Source organism: Protopterus annectens, chromosome 11.part0, assembly GCF_019279795.1.
Source record: "Protopterus annectens isolate FY-2018-M chromosome 11.part0, PAN1.0, whole genome shotgun sequence".
NCBI classification, from domain to species: Eukaryota; Metazoa; Chordata; order Ceratodontiformes; family Protopteridae; genus Protopterus; species Protopterus annectens.
Window position 1 is genome coordinate 280,623,859 of NC_056745.1, and position 20,773 is coordinate 280,644,631.

The following is a 20,773-nucleotide window of genomic DNA, read 5'->3' on the forward strand; positions in this document are numbered from 1 at the left end:
GTGTAATCCCTGGAGAGAATTAGTTGATGCCTGAAGGCGGCAGTAAGGAGCCAGTCATCCAGATATGGAAACACTTGGAATCCTAGACATCTCAAGTGAGCCATAACTACTGCCATGCATTTGGTAAACACTCTGGGGCTGTTGTGAGTCCAAAGGGCAGTGCTCTGAATTGGTAGTGACTGGCTCCCAGCCGGAGACACAGATGATCTCTGGATGGCCTGGCCATTTTGATGTGGTAGTACGCATCCTTGGGATCTATGGAGCACATCCAATCGCCCACTCTGAGGAATGGAAAGATAGACTGAAGCGTGACCATCTGGAACTTCTCCTTCTTTACAAATGTGTTGAGTCTGCTGAGATCCAAGATTGGTCTCCAGTCCCCCGTCTTCTTTGGAACTAAAATGAATCTGGAGTAAGTTCCGGATACTAGCTGGTCTGCTGGGACTGGCTGGATGACTCTCTTTTCCTGCAGCCTCTGGATTTCTATGGCTGCTTGATCCCTGAGACTGGGTGGAACATCTGGGATTTTCATACCGACAGGCGGCTTTCGTAGAAATGGAATGAAGTATCCTCTGGTAACTATGCTTTGTACCCAAGAATCTGTTGTAATTCCTAGCCAGGCATCCAGATACAAAGCCAAGCAACCCCCGACTGCCTTCAGAGCAGGACAGTCAGGCCTTCTCTCCGGAGCGCTGGTAGGGCTTGCCAAGGAACTGCTCCCTGTCACCCTGGTTCTGTGGACCCCTTCTGCTGCCAGGGCAGCATCTTCTGTTATTGCCCCCTCCTCTGCCCCTGGAGGGGGCTTCACTACGTGTGTTCTGGAAAGCTCCTTGGGACTTTCGAAACCACATTTTCCCACCTTTCTGCCCTTTGGGGTATGGTCTAGTAGGGGTGGAAAAACGGACTCCTACGGTAGATAGAGTTTTTCCCTCCTGCTCACACCTAGTGAGAGTCTCCTTGACTTTGGGCCCAAACAAGGAAGAGCCATCAAATGGGGTGTTGACAAAGGAACACTTGAAGGCTTCCACAAAGGAGCAAAAGCGCATCCTGGATTGTCTCAGAAGAGCTATCGCTGAACCTGCTGCTCGGCTCAATCCATCAGCTGCATAAGAAATGAGCCACATGGATGAGTTCACAATAGAATTAAGGGTGTTAAGCTGTGCTGTCACCTTCGCAGAGACTGCATCATCTGTGTTGCCCTTTAGAGCATCTCCAAGCTTTTTGAGGAGATCTTGTTGAAGACGGGTGAAATGGGTTAAATAGTTAAGCGATCTCATGGCAAATGTCACAGAACTAAAGATGAGTTTCCCATATCTGTCCATTGTCCTAGAGTCTCTATTAGGAGGATGGACAGAGGAAGAGGTTTCTGACATCTCTTTCTTGGTGGCCGCCACCACCACCATGGCATCAACGGGGACTCCCTTCATGAGAAACGTCTTGTCTTGGGGGGAGGTGATAAATTTATTAGGCCTCCCAGGGACCAGTTCCATGGAATCAGGAGACTCCCATGTCCTTCAACTGACTAAATCCATTAATTTGTCGAAGGGCGGAGTCACCCAGGAGGTGGAAGGAGGTTGAGACCCAATGGCCTTCAGGAGCACCACCTCATCCTCAGTAGGGCTAACGGACTGCCAGTCACCCTTCTGCTTTAGAACTTCCAGGATATCTGCAAAGGAGATATCCTCCGAGGGGGACCGTGGAGACCCTTATGATTCCTCTAAGTCCGTGTCTGATGTCAAAGATTCCCGAGAGGAATCTAAATGCCTTCTCTTGCATAATCTCTTTCTGGGAACTTCATCAGTAGGAGCTTCGGGTGAATTCTCAGTAGAGCAGGGGTCACCCAATGGGGTTACCTGGGGCTCTGGGTCTCGACGCTTGACAGGAATATGAGGTGTAGAGACAGAAATCGGCACTTTAGGGGAGGAAGAGGAGGGACCTGATGATGGGAGTGTCTTAGACGACATAACCCTCCTCATGGTATCGAAGGCACTGCTACTTTGACCCGAGGAAGCCGCCGGTTCCGAGGAAGATGGCAACTTCCCAGGCACAAAGACAGTGGAATCCAAACCAGAGGATGGAGCTGAGTTCATCTGCGCCGAAACCCCAAGAGGAAGGGTTGGAACCGACACATCGGTTCGACTCTCCCCCCCGGAACCGACGAGAGAGTGTCAGCTCTGAGATTCTTCCAACGGAACCGAAGAAGTCAGGGTTGAAGGAGCCAAAGTAATTGGGACAGGCCTCGGCTCCGAAGGCTCCACAATCATCAGATCCCCCTCCTGGCTCTGAAGGCCCTGCTTGGCTCGGTGGAGGAGTAGTCACAGCCAGTGGGACAGTCTCGGGCTTTGAGCCCAACTGGGACAAAGCCGACAGTAATTTTGCCAATGCTGGGTTCTGTTAAAGCCTCTGCACCACCCGGTCCACATCGACATCGGAAAGGGTCCTCGACGAACGGGTTGAAGGAGCCAAAGACACCACAGATCGAAGGGTTGGAGACTTCAGAGTCTTGGGAGACCAGTACCAAGACCGGGGACCGGCTCCGAGGCATCTGTTCAGTGCACGGCTCTGAAGACTGCAGAGCCGGCGACCGCACCCTCACAGAAGGACTAGGAGCTGATGACCTGGGCTCTGAGGACACACAGGACTTGGAGGTCTCATCAGCCTTATCCAGTGAATCTTGAAAGTCAGGCTTCAACAAGCCTCTATCTACCAACTTCCTTCGCTGTTCTAATAAGACCCTACTGCTGAAGGAGTGGCAGATAGAGCAATCTTCTTGGAGGTGTACAGGACCCAAACAATAAACACAATTAACGTGTCCATCTGTAATGGACATCTTCTGCCACAATGACATTTCTTGAAGCCAGACCTCTGTTTTTCCTTCTGATCCACCATATTAGAAACAACTGAAGTTGTCAGAGCCCTGATCAGCTTCGATCACAATAAATGCACAAAAAACAACAGCAATCTGCACAAACCAAACGCAGATATAAAGTCCCTGCACAACCAGGGATAAGAAAAGTTCAGTATTTCATACTATCTATAAGTATATATATATATATATATATATATATATATATATATAAAAATAACAAAGATAGCACACACACACACTATTACTATTTGAATTCAAAGGGACAGGGTAGTAATATTAAATGCAGACTTCAAGCTTCAAACTTCAACAATACTGATAAAGAAAAAACGGCCAAAGGCCTAGAGCAAACTGCTCAGTAATTTTAATTCTAAGCTGAATTAACAAACTAAGAAAAAAACGGCCAAAGGCCTAGAGCAAAACGCTCCATAAATAACATGAGATATACTAACGAAAATTGAGGCTAACTGCCTAAAACCTTATAAGAAAGTAGACTAAGCTAAAATTGCAAGTTTTTGAAAAAAACACTTGCAAAATTTAGGCAAAGATTAAGAAATAAATTCTATTGGCCCGAGCTGTTCCGTAGACCTTGCGATCAGTTGCAGCAGCAAACTAGATCTGGGGAAGGATGGAGAGCATCATGGGATAGGGGGCCTGGCCTCGAGCTATTCTGAGATCTTTAGCTAGTAAAGCGGCTATCTCGGAGCCGATGTACCAGATCTGAACCCACATGTACGAATAAACGGCAAGATTTAACAACTTCACATTTATAGTTTTCTACTTGTGCCATGTATAGGAGCCTTAACTGTGTAGCTCTGAAATACCAGTTCAAATTGGGTAATCTCAATCCGCCCTGTTCTACTAGAAGAATCAGCTTATCACACTTGAATCTTGCCATATTCCCCTCCCAGATAAAGTTCTTCAGCTCTTTATTAATTACTATCCACAACTTCTCTTCTCATTAATAAAAATACGCCTAACCTGTGTATAAAACTAAAGGGACTAAAACATTTTGACTGCTTGTATCTTACTATCCATATCCATATAATAAAGCTCCCATTTTCTCAGTTTTTAAAGATGTTTAGTCTCTTCCCACATATCCTTAGCTGCCACACAAGAATATTTTTTAATCCATACTCCTAAATACTTCATTTCTTCACATCCCCATAAATAAGGATATTGCTGAACCAATTTGTGTGTCGGTACATAATTTACCGCTATTGCCTTTGTTTTTAGCTTCATTAATTTTGTATCCTGAAAAGATCTGAAACCATCTCAAAATGTTCCACAACACTGTAGTGTCTCTTTCTGGTTTTGTCAGGTATAAAATAATATCATCTACAAATACAGCCAGCTTTCTTTACTACCAAACCAATTATATCTTTGAATTTCTGAGTCCTACTTTCTTTGCCAATGGTTCTAAATATCATGCAAATAACAAAGGGGAAAATGACTCTCATGCCTGGTTTCTCTGCTTAAGCAGAAATTATCAGAAAAGACCCTACCCACTTCAATTTTTTCCTATGATCCCTCATATATCCTTCTAATCAACCTTATATTATTTTTCAGGAAATGCAAATGCTTCCATAGCCCTGCTCAGAAAGTTCAAATGCTTTCTCTGCATCAAGACCCACCAACAACAATGGTATTTTCTTATATTCTGCTTCCCTCTGGATCAACAGTGTTCTGTTAATGTTGTCAAATGTTTGCCTCCCCCTCCATAAAACCACAATGATCCACAGCTATCAATTTTGGCATTACTTTTGTCATTCATTTAGCCATTATAGACATGAACACGTTATAATCATGGTTTAGTACTGAAATGGGCCTGTATGAAGTTGGGTCTGATGGCTCTTTACCCTCTTTAGGTATTACAGCTATCACTGCTTTCTTCTAGGATGTTGGTACTTCTTCTCCTTTTACAATACTGTTAAACAAAACCTTCCAGATATTTATCAGTTTTTTCCCTCCTACCTTTCAAACTTCCACAGGAATGCCTTCTATTCTTGGGGACTTTCCTCTAGATTAACCATTAGTAATTGAGCCTCATCTACCTCTAACCTTGGCATATTTAATTCTTCCATAAACATTTCCATTTGTATCTTTTCTTGATTTCCATAATTCTCTGCATTCTATGGACTTTCATTGAATTTCTGAAATATTTCTAATACCTCTACAAGATCTCTTGTTACCTTCCTTGTTATAGGCTTCATAAGCTTGGCGACAGCCCTTTCTAATTTCTGTTGCCTGAGTTGTTGTGCTAAAAGTTTTTGTGCTCTTTTGTTATTATCAAAAACCAGTTGCTTGACAGCAATCTTTCTAAACTTGTGCATATTATCAAGATAATTCCTTATTTTCTGCTTAGCATTTTGCATTTGATCATCTTCTTGTTCCGTGAGAATCCCCCTATTCTACAATACTTAAATAATTCTTGTTACTTCTTAACCACAGCTCCCTTTTCTTTCATTTCCACTCTATTTTTAAACTCCACCTTAATTTTATCCCACTCTCTATCTATATTTTCAGAAGAAATTTCTATCCTCTCTAATAGCGCCAGAATAATCTCTACTACCCATTCCTTAAATTCCTCTCTTTTCAACAAAATATGTTGGGAAAACGTCAGTGTCTCATTTTTATTTTATTACCCTGTATTTTTATTTTAGTTATTATTGGTTCATGATCTGAAATAGTTATTGAGTGCATATCAAGACCATCAATTAATGCTCATGTTCTTGTGAAATGCAAATTCTGTCTAGCCTAGCCTAGTTTTTATATCTTGGGGAATAATATGTAAATTCACTCTGAATTCCTATTACTAAATTCACATCTTCCATCCCAAATATTTTCATAAATTTCTTCAAAAATCGACCCTCCTTTGTTATACTTTCCCTTCTGGGCCCCCCAGACATATCTTCACTGCTGCAAATCACATTCCATTCTCCACCTAGCAGTTTTAGGTGGAATAGAAATTCATGCCAGTGTAATTTTCCTCCCTTGCCAGAGGCACTACAAATCTGTCATTATCATTGTATCCTCTTCTATCACTATTAGAGCTCCTCTTGCAATTAATATAAGTACTCCTATTTTCCTTTGCTCCAGGTATTCCACCAAATAACCATCCTGAAAACCTTTCTTTATCAAATTCACATGTTCAGTTCTTTCTAAGTGTGCCTCCTATAACATAGCTTTTTGCACTCTACATTTTTAATATAGTTTGCTACTCTTTACTTTTTGTATTTATCTGTGAGAACGTTGACATTTACAGACATTACAGAAAGCATGACTGTATTAAAAAGTTATTATTCTCACCTTTTATATATAATGCCTTTTTGTTAAATGTCTACTTCCAGCTTTTCTGTTACATGCATGCACTGTCAGGCTGAACTTTTATACAGTTGTTTCTTGTCATATCCATTTGAGCCTATGTCACATCTTACAAAACTTTGTTTTATTAAAAGCCCTGAAACAAAAATCACATCGCAATACCCCTCTAAAACCTATTAACTTAATACTAACAGACAAAACTATGTACATCTTCAAATATTGAATTTTACCCTCCTAATAGGAACAAAAGTCCCAAACTGACAGCCACACTCACAAGCTTGAGTTAACCTAAAAGAAAGGTTATGCATGCTAAAATGCATGGTGCAGCCTGTGCTAATTGGTTTTGTCTTAGCTTTATAGATCTCCCAGTTGGGAAAACCCCTGAATGTTTTCAGAGAAGAATTATGTCCTAGCCAATTTCACTTTTTTCCCTCATCCACTCTCCACCAGACTGTAGCCAGTTTCTCTTTATTAGATTGTCTCCATGAAGACATGAGAAACAGACAGCCAGGTTCTCCTTATCAGATTATTTCCATGGAAACATGAAGACCAGCTGCAGAATTGCTACTAAGCAAACATGGATTTGCTAGAAAACAGGCTCATACTATTCAATATTTGTTTTCATTTACTTGCTCTCTCTTAAAACTTGTTACCAAATCAATGTAAGGTCCTTAATCCAGTCTTTCCCCTATGCAAGAATGAGAAAAAAAATTTTCTCGTCATACTTTTTTAACCAGGCTTTTTCTTATACATTGCAGTGCCTAGATTTCTTAAAACTGAAGAAGAAGAAAGAGAGAATAAGGGAGAAAGAAAGAAAACAAAGAATGGCAGCACTTGTTTACAATCCGTAATACACTTAAAAATAACTGAGAAACTTTTACTTTATAGCATGTAAAGAAAACCACACACCACAAAAATAATACTATTTAAGAAAAAAAATTACTTACAGTTAACTTTCTCCCTCCTCTTCCCCACCCAAAGCACTTTTCTAAATATTAATGACATGAAGTAGGGCATAGGCTTTAGAGGTCCCTACAAATCCAACAAATTCTGAAAAGGTACAGTCTCTCTGCGGTCTTTACTACCAGAAGAAGAAGAAGCAAAATCTTCTCCTGTTTCACAGCTTACTTTTTGTAGGACAAACTTTTGTATTTCCTCCTTAGCATGTACTTCCTCAAAAAATAATTTTGTCCTTCCAGGGGAAGAATACTTTGAAGACAGCTGGGTAGAGCAGTTTGAATCTCACACCTGCATCTCTACATTCCCTGAACAGTGGAACAAATTTGCTCCTCTTCTGCCTGGTGTACAATGAGTAATCATTCTCCACAAACACTCTGCTGTCAACAACATTTAGTACTTTGTCCTTCTGCCAGAGTTTTTTTTTTCAGAATTAACTCCTCCTGCTTGTAGGATTGCATCTTAACTGTTAAAAGTCTAGGTTGCATTCTTATAGCTAGGTTTGGATGTGCCCTTTCAACTAACAACACCTGCTGTGGAATACCAGTCCAGCTGTTTATTTGTGCTTTCATAAAATTAATGCAGTCTCCTCCTTCTAGCTTCTCTGGTATAGCTGAAAATCTCAAGTTTTCCCTATGTGCTTTGTTCTCCAATTGTACTTTTTTAAACATCTCTTCCTGAGCAGTCTCATATTCAGTCAGTCTTTTCTTCATTTCGACATATGAGTTTTGCAGCTTTATCACCTCATCTGAATATCTGTTTAAAGCTTCTTCCATTTTTCCAATCTTTTGTTGCTTGTACTGATATACTCCATCAGTGTTTCATTTATTTTAACCAGCTCTGTGTGCAGTTGTCGTGTATCTTCCTGTAGGTTACTGGAATTCATGTCTGGAGATTGCATTGCTTTTTGCTGAACAGCAGCAGAACCTTCCCCAGTCAGTGTTTCTTCCTCACTTTTGTAACTAATTTTTTTTCCAGGTCCTCTGTATTTTGTTTTTACTGCCATCAAGGCAGTATACTTACTAGCCAGTTATTGAAATTTACCCCCTAAACACAAGTCTACTGGCCTTCTCTGCTGAGTTTCTGTTTTCACACTGGGAAAGCTAGAATTAAGCTGTTACTCAATGTGCAGCCATCTTTGAAGTTCCTCCCTGTCAATATACTTTGCGGCTATCTGTAGATATGTAGTTATATATCCACAGTGAACATTCCTCCTGTCTTCTCTTAGGGCAGTTCCATAAAGGTGTCATACACAATAACCTTCCTAATCCTTTCATCATAGTCTCCTGACATTTTTGTCAGCTCTAGGTTGTTTTATTTGGACTGTAGACCTATGTCAATCTTTGCTTTTTGTTCTTATAACCTTCCTCCCCTTTAAACCAGGAGTACAGTATTCCTTGTTATCACAGACAGTTTCTCAGTCACCTCATCTATTTTTCAAGCATGCCACTTTCCCTTGGAGGGACCAGGAGGGTCTCAAATCACTATTTATTTCAGGAGGTTAATCTATTTTCTGTCTTCTGAATGGTTTGAGGTTGTTCCTGGCTGTGGTGCATGTCATCATCCTATATAAGAAACAAGGAATCTCCATGGTATTCCTCAAGTCTCACACAACCCACTATATAGGTTTAGTGGGTTCAAAATAAAACAGTATAAGAAATTTCTCTGTGTGGAAGTTTTTCAGTTTGCGGTGGTACAGCGGTAGCCTTGTTACCTCACAGCAAGAGGTTCTCCTGTTCGACTCTCGGCTGGGCTTGGGAGTGCCTTCTGTGTGGAGTCTGCATGTCCTCCCCATGGTTGGGTAGCGTTCGAAAGACATGCGTGCATAAATGGGCGTGCCTTCGTTGAAGGTTGGGTGTCGAGCTGGCACCTTGGCGTTTCGTAAAAATCTACTGCCAATCATTAGCGGACCGGAGTTCCGCTGTGGTGACCCCTTACCGGGAAAAGCCAAAAGACAAACAACAACATATGTGTAGTTAAACACTATACATTAAACAGCAGAATAAAAAATCAGAAAATGGTAGTAGAAGTAGCAAACGCAAAGTGGATGTGATATCCTGCATGTCTGTCTTGTTTAACACAAAGTCCTCCTCCCATTTGCCCAGGGCTATGTTAGCTACGCTGGCAGCCATGGAAGCCCTCATGGCTATACCAGTTTTTTGTTTGTAGTATTTGCCACTGAAAACAAATAAAGTCCAGTACTAGATTAATGAGCGTGCTTAGCTTTTGCAGCTGTGCCTGTGTAACTTGATTATTTCTCTTAAATGATTCCATCACTGCTGTTATACAGTAATTGCGAGGGATTTTTAATATATATTGTTTAACTAGACATAAAGAAATTGGAAAATGTCCACACAGAGAAGTTTCTTACACTGTTTTTTCCCATCATCCTATATACATACACTCACAGCTTCCTTGTATGCTCAGGCTAACAATTACTCTGCAAGCCTTACTGATGCAGTACCTGGCTTTTCTGGATGCCTTTGTACAATACAGATCCTCACAGCTCCCCTGGCTGATCCAAGTGGCATTTCCTTCTCTGAAACATCTGAACTTTTTTTCCCTTTGGAAAACTATTTCCTTTATTAATTGCACAAGTATCTCTACAAGTCACTTCCAAAAGCTATGCCCATATTAAATTCCTAGTGGTGTCTATCTCTATTACAATATCCTTGTCTCTAGCCAACAAAGACTTCATCACACCTTTCACATTCCTTTTGCTAGGCTGTAGCCTTGGTCTACTTGTTGTGCAAACTGCTTTGTAGTAAGTCAAAGTCAACTTTATTGTCATTCAGAAATCACACAAGTGTAAAAACTGAACAAAATTTCAGGTCTCCGGACTCAGTATGCAGACAACATATAGACTATTTTCAGACATTTACAAATATAACACCTAGCTATTACATCACGGACATGCAGGTAGACAGACTAACATTGCACATAATTAGAAACATATTTTAACACTTTTCAAACTGAACACTGACTTGCATGAGACTCTGGTATTGCACAGGTACTTGGTTAAGACACTGCATTGATCCTTGCACAGAAAGAGACATTTGAGTATTGCACTATGGTTGATTTACAAATTCGCAAATGCAGCTTCAGTCTTCCACTGTTACTGAACTTTTGCTGGAGCTTGGCAGTCGCTTTCTGGATTTAGGACAGAACTTTGCATAGCTTGAGCTCATGTGCTTTTTACTGCCATGTTTCACTATATCCTTATGATTTTATGGATCTTGTGGATGTGGTCACTAAGGGGGTATTTCTGCACCACAGAGTAACAATACCAGGTTGTATCTTCCAAGAAGGTTATGTCCAAGAGTCTGCCATTTTCAGGGCTCACCTCTCTGGAGTTTCAACCATGGTCAGTTAGCTTGGGATTCTATCCTACAGGTGAAGGATGTGAAACTTCCAACATCTGATATAAACGTTATGAACTTACTATAACAGATTTGTTCATAACTTTCCCTCATTCTTTCCCCTTAACTTTGGGTCTAGAGAAGGCTGTTGTCTTTTTCTTTTCTCTACTTTCTCAAGTCTTCTGACTGTTGCTGCATCCTTGCAGGCTTCAAAGATCTGGAGATGAGCTTTCAGGCTCTGTGCATTATCATAAAAGGGGAGTGGCTAGGGTAGCCTGGGAAAGTTTTATGAGCAAGGCTGATTATCTGTCTTAGTCCGGCAAGTAAAGGATATGAAACTGCTAACACAGCTCTGCTGTTACGGTATGTACATAACTTTTATTTTACCAATAAACAACAACAAATTAAGCTCAGGAAAAGCCCTGCCAAGACTTAACTGTAACATGAATAATACCAAACATATGCCAGAACAGGAGCACAAGGCTGTACTGAAGAAACAGCCAAAGGAGCATGGCATCATCTGTGTGCATCAACATCAGGATTCCTGGAAACAATGTACAATAGCTTGACAAAACACTTGTGCAAGAATAACACAACTTCAGGATGTTTCTGAAGCACACAACTGTTTTTTCCTAACAGAGTGATAAAACTCAAAAAGTAGTCTCACACAGCTGCTACTCTACAATGAGATACTGTTTCATACAGCACAGGTGCCCTACAGGCATGGTCACACCAGTTCATAAATATAGCTGGTTTACTGCCCTTACCTATGAAACACATCCATTTTGTGTTGCCTCTCACTGGTAGTGGCTCAATGATGTTACAGCCTTGTGGGTTGCTAGTGTGTAGTTGCAGCAGTTGACTATGTGTACAGTACTCTTGTGACGTGCAGCAGTCGGGGTCACCTTTTTGTTTTAATTTTAATGGAGTTTTCAGTTCTTTACAGCTGATAAGGTTCTTTAGCAAAGTTATGCTGAGCATCATCAGCTCTGCAGTATGGTTGTGATTTTCGGTTTGCAATTAGGTGCACATAGTATATACTTCTACATGATTAATTTCTGGCTGAGGCAGGGAATTGTACTCAACACTGCAGTGATTTGCAAATTATGGTCAAGCAGTACATATGTTACCACTGTATGGTACCAGTGAATCACACAGGGTTCTGGTACATGCTTTCTAACATGTACCAACCCAAGCTGAATGGGCATCATACTTATGAGTACTGCCACAATTCTTTAAAAGGAAACAAAACTATCCAAAACCACAATGCACTACAGCTCTTTATGTCAGTAACATGTGTACTCTGAGACACACTTTGAAAAACTGTTTTAATTAACAATACTGAAAAAATAATGCATCCTAGAACAATACCATTATGGGATGAGAAGAATAAAATTAAAGTCAAGAAAATTCACCACAAGTAAATTACCCACAATAGTTTTATCTAAATACATTTAATATATAAAGCCTTAGCTTAAGATTCAATTTTTATATCATTTTGAAAGCAGAAAGTTGAAATAAATAAAACTGCAACTTGCTTCAAAAAGCTATGCATTTGTCACACATATATTTACTGCATGCTGAACTAATCTGTACTTTAGACCCATGTCAGATGACTTGTATAAAATATGATTAAATTATATAAATATGCATCAAATTAAAAAATACATATAACATGACTACATAAAATACAATATCCATATGTTAAACAGGGAGACTATTTTATAAAAATAGTGTCAATCTTCAAAATATACTCAGTGAATATTAAAGAATTACAAACAAATATTGCAACTGCCAAAGTATATTAGCAATAATCAATGTCAGCAATGTGGGCTATGTAACACCTACTTATCTGTTTTTCCATTTACGTCACTAGGGCTTTAGTCTTACAGTCTAGCAATAGGACTTCTGGGTAAATATTGCACAACCCACATGCCCAGAATTAATTATTTTAATTAACAACTGCATCATTATATGATCTTCAGTAATAAAGCCACTAAGACAGCATAGGGTAACCACATCTGTGACACACTGATAAATTAACAACAAGGAATACTTGTTTGGCTAGACCTACTTATGAGGGCTGATGAAGATCGTGGTGTGATTTACAAGAAGAACAAACTGAGCTTACCAGTGCTATCCAGATCACAAAATGTTCATCGATGAAGCTATTAAAGTACTGGTCCAAAAACAGAAGTCCCGGGCCAATGAATGCAGTATCTTGAAGAAAGATTTCACTTTTTGACATATGTGCCACCTAGGAAATTATTATTATGTGGTAAATGACTTTCAAGTATGACGGAACATATTTTATTCACTACACATTTTAAAATATGTATATTGTACAGCAATATAGTATACTTTAATGGGATACATTTTTTGGGACAAGGCTTCTTTCCATCACAGTGACATGGAAGAAAACACAGCAAATAAATCAGCAGTGTAGAAATGCATAGACGTGTAGCAATAAAGAACAACAAAACAGTTTACGTGCAGTAAAAGATATATGTAAAGTGCTGGAAAACACAAATACAATTGAGTACTTACCTGAAAACCAGGAAACTGCATTGGACTAAGTCTTGTTTGCAGTAGAAAACCAGTGTGGGAAAATTAGGAGGAAAGAGAAATGTAAAAGCATTTGCAAGTACAGAGTTGACATAAAAAATGCATACATATATGTGTGTGTGAGATTGTGCTATCTATCTCTTTATCTAGCTTTATATGTGTATATCAAAATATCATCTGGAACAGTATCACATCCAAGTGCACCCAGAAAAACGTATTTCATATAAAAATCACAATAAACCAACAATATTATGTGATAAAAACAAACTTTTATTCCCGTGTGCAGTAAGAAAAACAAGATAATTTGTTTTCACTTATACAAGCTTCATTAGTACCTAAACAAATAAACACTTCCTTTTATGTAGCGTCACAAATTATGGGATAAAGACTAATAGCATGCAAACCATTTTTTTAAAAAGTAGTAAGGACTGAAAACAGGTATTCCCAAGCAGGATCCCATCCAAATACTAACTAAGCCCAACCCTGGTTCTACTGAGATCAAGCAAGACTGGGATCATTCAGGTTTCTGTTATTTATACAAATTGTAAGTATTCACCGAGACCACGTGGATACAGTGCACCAATGTTAAGTACGCAAAACCTCTATTTAATATCTAAACAAGATTTTACAGCATCCCCAGCTGCACCATAAGCTTTTAATTGATCTGTTCCTATGAATACATACCTGACTGTTCTGTGAGCCTTCATATGCTTACAGACTCCTGTACCTGGAACAACTGACATCACTTAAAATGGTGTAAACATTCTGTTGATTTGCCCAACATAAAAAGCACTGCATATACATTGTACAATGTAAACAATAAATTTACTTTCACATTATATGGTGTCTGATATTGAATGTCCTTTTCGAACTGCGTGTAAAAAAGATTAACACTTAATATGTTTACATAAAGAGCAATGTCCACAGGAATTGTATCAGTTTCTCTGTCCATTTTTCACCATATTTATAACCAGATAAACACTGCTCAATATTCCTGCCTCTTCTACAACTCACTTTACAGTAATTGGACAGATATTTTCTCAGAACTGGATTTCTGCTAAACATTGGTCAAAATTTGCTAATTTAATTTGGAAACTGTTCATTCCATAAGTAGTGGTAAACCTAACAACATTAGAATTTTCACCAATGAAACTGAAAACATCTTGACTTATAAATAAAAACCAAACCAGCTCCAGGAAAACTTGAAACTTTAATGGACCGTACACTCGAGACAACAGCAAGTAAAAACAATAAAAAGTACTGTCACTAAGCTCTTTCACCCATAATAACAGTTGGGCATTATCCGAGTAACAGAACTCATCTGAGACTTCAGTATTTAAAAATATCTCATGAGCACACGCCCCCTGTTTGAGACCAATCGCAACCTCAACACAATCAATAAATTTTGTTGTTTGTATAAATTCTTAAATAAATATAATGTAATGTTAATTAATTAAATAAATAAATTGTGTATAATCAAATGTATATTTGTTAAGTAAATACATTAATAAATACATAACCTGTATAAAAAAAAAAATATATATATAAAAATATTTGTGAAACTGTTGGGTAACAGTAAGGAAAATTGTTACCTACTATGATATTTTAAAACTATATCCTTTTGTAAATCAAGCACATTCAAAAAACATTTAAAACATTAACGGTCGAAACTACCGTGTGATGTTAAGAAACCTAAACCTATGTACATCTCAATAACAGTGTAATAAGGTAGTGCGAATACACCGGGACTATCCCAAAATATGCTGAAAGCTATTTGTAACATGTATAGGCTGTCGGTTAATAAATCGCTGTACCAGTTGTCATTTTAAATACAATAAGACCTATATTTTAAAATACTGGACAGTGAAATATGTTCGTTAATTCCCGGTGACTTAGCTGCATCTAACCTGAGCTGCCACAAACATTCTTTAACTTCCAATAAGGTCTTGGTGTCACCTCCTCTAAAATTTAATGGAATTCTGTCCACCACAAAAAATTAAAAACATTTAAAATTAGTACAATTCTGACTGTGTATGTATAGGGCATTAGATGTTCTCTTGTTCCTAATGTCCCTTGAATGTTCTAAAATTCTAAGTCGTAGTTTCCTAATGGTTTTCCCCACATAAAATGTGGGACAACTAAGGCATGTAGCAATATACACCACCATCTTGGTGTTACAGTTGCAATACCCTGGACATCTAATAGTCCTACTGAAATTCTGGACTACTAAATAAGGGCCATTGTTGATGTACTTGCAAGTGCTACATAGGCCACATTTACTCATTCTAGAATTCTTATAAGTCTAAGTTAGATTCCATTTCCATAATCTCTTTGAGGTTCCTACCCCTACTGTAAGTGAAAGCTGGTGTTTTACCCACTATAGTTGTTGTGTCATTGTTAAAAACACTGTGCCATGTGTCGGTAATGATATTCTTAATTTGTCCAGTCACCTCGTTATAAGGTAAAATCATTGCCCGTCTCTTATTGTGACCATTTGTTTTTTAAGTGTGAGAGTTTTGTTCGCTAACTTATTTAATCGAACCTCCTTTGAGTATAGGTTTGAAAACAGCATGTCTTTTCGCCTCTATCTCACTTCTTGTGTTCATCAAAACATCGTAGGGGTAACCTCTCTCAATAAACATGTCTATCAGTTTTGACAGTTCGTTTTTAAACGGTCGTCCTCACTAATGAGTCTAGAAAGTCTAACCATTTGTCCTTTGACTATGTTCCTTTTCTGGAAATATGGGTGACAACTTTGGAAGTGCAAAAAAGTGTTGGAATATGTCTTTTTGCGGTATATACTAGAATTCACAATGACCTCATCCTTCTCTTTATATAATAATATGTCCAGAAAATCACAACTTTCGCCATGAATCTTGTGAGTAAATTTTAAAAAAGATGTAGTGGTACCCAGATAAGTAATAAATTCTTGAATTTCTTCCACTGTTCCTTTCCAAAAAATCAGGATGTCATCAAGGTAACGCAAATATAATGTTACCTTGTGCATGAAGTCAGAGGTGACATGGGTGAAAGCACTTAGTGACAGTACTTTTTATTGTTTTTACTTGCTATTGTCTCAAGTGTACGGTCCATTAAAGTTTCATGTTTTCCTGGAGCTGGTTTGGTTTTTATTTATAACATTAGAATTTTGTTTTCCCTTATTACTTCGATGTTGTAGGACCTCTGTTCTATCCAAAGCATGTGTTTCATCAAGCACCTCTTTCTTGTAACCTCTATAAACTAGTCTATACCCTAAATCACTATCTGCTACAGTATATGCTAAATACACAGGCATATTCAACAAATAGATCTGTACTAATAGCTTTCTCAAATGTCTTCACTATCAGGAAATAATCTGGATGAAAAACTGACCAGTTGATTTAAAATTCGAACATGATAGCATACTTAGGAACTTTAGAAACAATATGACTACACATACACTGCACTTAGGAATTTACAAAAAAATAACACAGTAGTCACCATGACTGATGTACTGTGGGGCAAGAAGGATTATTCTTTAGAAGTACACCAACATTTAAATGATTCCAGACTCTACCTTAAGATGGACTACGATCCAAAACAGCCTTTTTTTAAACAAGTAGATGAATTTTTGGAGTAATGAATAATCTCTGGAGTCATTTCATACTCATAGAGAAAGGCAATGGGTGGAACAACCAAAAGCTCAACACGTCTAGTGTTGGGACGAGGTTAACTAACAGAACCCCTCCAGGTTTCTGGAAAATTCATTCAAACTGCTTTTACCATCCATTAGGTCTATAATTAAAGATAACACAGAGTTCTTTCAATTAATTTCAGAGATATAGTAAAGCAAAAAACAAGGAGGCAATGGATTCTTCAACACTTAATTCACGTAAGCGCTTTCACTGACACCAATGCATCAGCTTCTTCAGACTGAGTAAAGGAACTCGCTTGCAGTCTCCCAGTTTAAAACTTCCCCATAAAACTCAAAGCCAATGAACAAGTGGCCACAAAAGTGATGTCATCTTACAAATTCAGGATTAAAGCAAAATTGCCTATTTTTAGAGGTTTAAAATGCTATGTGCTATGAAAAACCGCTTCCAATAAGGAAATAAAAAACCTTTGCAATCATTACTTAAAATCACAATTAAGCATATTCTTCTGAATCATCAAATTTAAAACACTTAAAGTATTACCACTCCCATTATACAAAAAAAATATAAAAATATATATACAAAACACTAACAAATTATGCACCATAGTTGCATAAACTACCTAAACATGTATTAAGTTGATGAAAAAAATCTAAATAAAAAGAATAAACACACATGCTACATTATATTATTTATAAAACTTTAACATATTAAATATATTGTGTTAAAAAGAAATAATGTATAAATATATACACAACATTGTATTATTTCTAAAACTTGCCACATGTTGTATATATTGTGTTAACTGATAGGAGAGCTAACTTGGTGAAACTTATCACTGATTTGAAATTGTTTGTTCGTAAATGAAACTTACAGTTGTTGATGGGAGCCCACTCAACATTCACAGACAGTTTGAGGGTCTCAAGCATGTTTAACCCTCCTCTAAATTAAATATTGTGTCATTTTCAGAAAGCATGTGAAATTGACTTTAGGAGAATGTTTTCTAACAATAGTTACAACATAAACAATCATAAGAACATTTCTCCTGAAGATATGGATTTCATAGATCTACTGAATATTTGCCAAGTACGAGTCATGAAACCCGATAAGGGTGGGGGACTATTTTTTATGGACCAACATGACTATATTAGGAGGATGTATACAGTGTTAGACGGTGCAGTATATGAAAAGGTTAGTTTTAATCAGGTCCATGGAGCTTATAGGAAGATTAATGCTACCCTTTCAGATTTGTTTCTGGAAGGTAGCATTGATGTAGACACTCTCCATTACTTAACCATGCCTGCACCCGTGATTCCAGTGCTTTTTGGAGCCTCTAAAATACATAAAAATTTGTTTAACCCACCTTTTAGACCTATTGTGGATGGCAGGGGCTCTACCAGAAAGGCTCATCCAGACTCTGCTACACTTTGCTGTGAAGGAAAGGTTAGTTTGCTTTTATTTTTTTGTATTTTGTATTACTTTATTGCCTTTTTATATTTTGAATACTGTGGTTTGTTTTCTTTACCTTGTGTTTTACTTGCATTCTGCTTTAACAGCATATTAAAACTTAAAAACAGACCACAGCTCTGTCTTTTCTGAGTATGGCAGAAATTAGAACTGATCTAATTAAGGACTCATTCATAAGATAGAAGAGGTCACTTAAGGTTAATCATTTGTGAACTGAGGGGGGGGGCTAGGAACTAAATCTTCTATTTAAGGGGTAAAATAAAACATTTCAGAGCTTTACCAGAAAGGCTCATCCAGACTCTGCTACACTTTGCTGTGAAGGAAAGGTTAGTTTGCTTTTATTTTTTGTAATTCGTATTACTTTATTGCCTTTTTATATTTTGAATACTGTGGTTTTGTTTCTTTACCTTGTGTTTTACTTGCATTCTGCTTTAACAGCATATTACAACTTCAAAAGAGACCACAGCTCTGTCTCTTCTGAGTCAGGCAGAAATTAGAAAGTACAGTTGTGTACACTTACCATAAATGTAGATGTTCGAGTGTATTCACTGTTGCAGTCATTACATTTGGGTAATCCTGCTGGCAGGTTGCCCTCAGTCGGCCTGAATTCCAAAGTCTTGGGTACTGCGTCGGCTGCTGTCACCCCTTCCCTGACGTCAGGGGTATAAAAAAAGCAGCCGACGCCATTTTCTTCAGTTTTTCTTGCCCCAGATGTCAGGTGCCCCCTAAAAGGGTAGCCAAAATTTATATATATATATATATATATATATATATATATATATATATATATATGTAAATACATACAGCAATATAAACTTTACCTTCATCTACAAGCAAATACACCACATAGGTTGTATAAATCAGAGAAGGAAAGAAAAGTTCCAGCAGAAAAAAGGGGGGTGGCAGGTGGGTAACCTGGACTGCAACAGTGAATACACTCGAACAACTACATTTATGGCAAGTGTACACAACTGTACTATGTTCTCCGTGTTTCATTGTTGCAGTCATTACATTGGGTAGAGTCCCAAACCTATGGTTGGGAGGCTGGGGCTGAACAGCATTAGCAGCAGCTATGAGGCCCTGCAGAACTGCAGTGGCAATGCCTGCCCTGGATTTAGAGTAGAGTGGCAGATGATAGTGCTTTGTAAAGGTGTGCACTGGACTCCAAGTAGCAGCCTCTAATATGTCTTTGGTTGGTACTCCCCTGAGAAAGGCTGCTGAAGTGGCTGCAGCTCTGGTTCAATGTGGCCTAATGCCCTTAGGCACTGGCTTGCCATGGTGTAAATAGCAGAAATGAATGCAGTGGCCTATCCACTTTGAAACAGTCTGCCTTTCCTTGTGATCCTGCAGCATATGCCACTAGTAATTGCTCTGTCTTCCTGAAAACTTTGGTTTTGTCCAAGTAGAATCTAAGCTGTCTGTGTACGTCCAAAGAATGCAGAATTCTCTCCCCCTTGTTCTGTGGATTTGGATAAAAAATTGGCAGATGAATAGTTTGGTGAAGAGCCACACTGGACACCACCTTAGGCATAAATGTTGGGTTTGTCCTCAGAGAGACCCTGTCTGGATAAAACATGATAAAAGGTTCCACAGCCATGAGTGCCTGTAGCTCTGAAACCCATCATGCAGAAGTTATTGCAAGGAGCAGAGCTGTTTTCCAAAATAAAAACTTTATATCAGCAGTAACAGCTGGATCAAAAGGAGGCAGGGTGAGTTTTTCCAAGATATAGTTGAGGTCCCATGCAGGTATTGGTGATCTCCTTGAAGGCCTTAAGTTTTTGGCTCCTCTGAGGTACTGCTTTAATAAAGGATGAGAAAAGATTGGTGGCTCTGTATTGTAATGAGCCGAAATGGCAGAGGCATGAATTTTAATTGATGAAAAAGATAGGCCTTTGTCCAGCATCTCAGTTAAGTATTGCAAAATCCGAGGAATATTTGGTACAGCTGTATCAGTTCTTTGTGCCTGGTTCCAAGCACCGAATCTCCTCCATTTTCCAGCATAAGATTTTCTAGTACTAGGCCTTCTGGCTTCCGAAATGACATCCATCACAGCTTTACTGAGAGGTGTGTTTTGTATGACTACATTATCCGCCATGCTGCCAGGTTTAAAGTACTGAGTTGGCTGTGCCGGATCTGATTGTTTTGCTGGGACAGTAGATGAGGTATTTGAGGAAAGGTCCAAGCTGGGCATTGAGCCAAGTTCCTTAGGATTGGATACCAGTACAGGTGGGGCCAGTCTGGGGCAATCAGTATCATCTTTGGCTTCTCCTGTCTGAAATTTAGGAGTACCTTGGGCAGGAGAGGCAGTGGAGGAAAGGCATATAGTGATAGGTTTTTCCAGCTGAAAGACAGGGCGTCTACTTTCAATGCTTGTCTGTGATAAGTTTTTGTGCAGAATCTTTTTAGTTGGTAGTTGTGAGCGGAGGCAAATAGATCTATGTCCATGCATCCCCATTTCCTTGTTATCATGCTGAAGACTTGTGGATCCAGCTGCCACTTGTGGGGATCCATGAGGTTTATGCTTAGTCTGCCAGAGTGTTTTCCTTTCCTGGCAGGAATTGTGCCTGCAGATGTACTTGATAAGTCAATACTGTGTCCCACAA

At 38.7% G+C, this 20,773-nt stretch overlaps 1 protein-coding gene across 1 annotated transcript in view; it reads right to left on the reverse strand.

Moving 5' to 3' along the window:
• Nucleotides 1–20,773, reverse strand: part of CHPT1 (choline phosphotransferase 1) — a 1,155,717-nt gene that overhangs the window by 316,793 nt on the left and 818,151 nt on the right. The window contains exon 7 of the mRNA XM_044087753.1: nt 12,638–12,763. Within this exon, the coding sequence (XP_043943688.1) occupies nt 12,638–12,763 (126 nt within the window). The remainder of the gene's footprint in view (nt 1–12,637; nt 12,764–20,773) is intronic.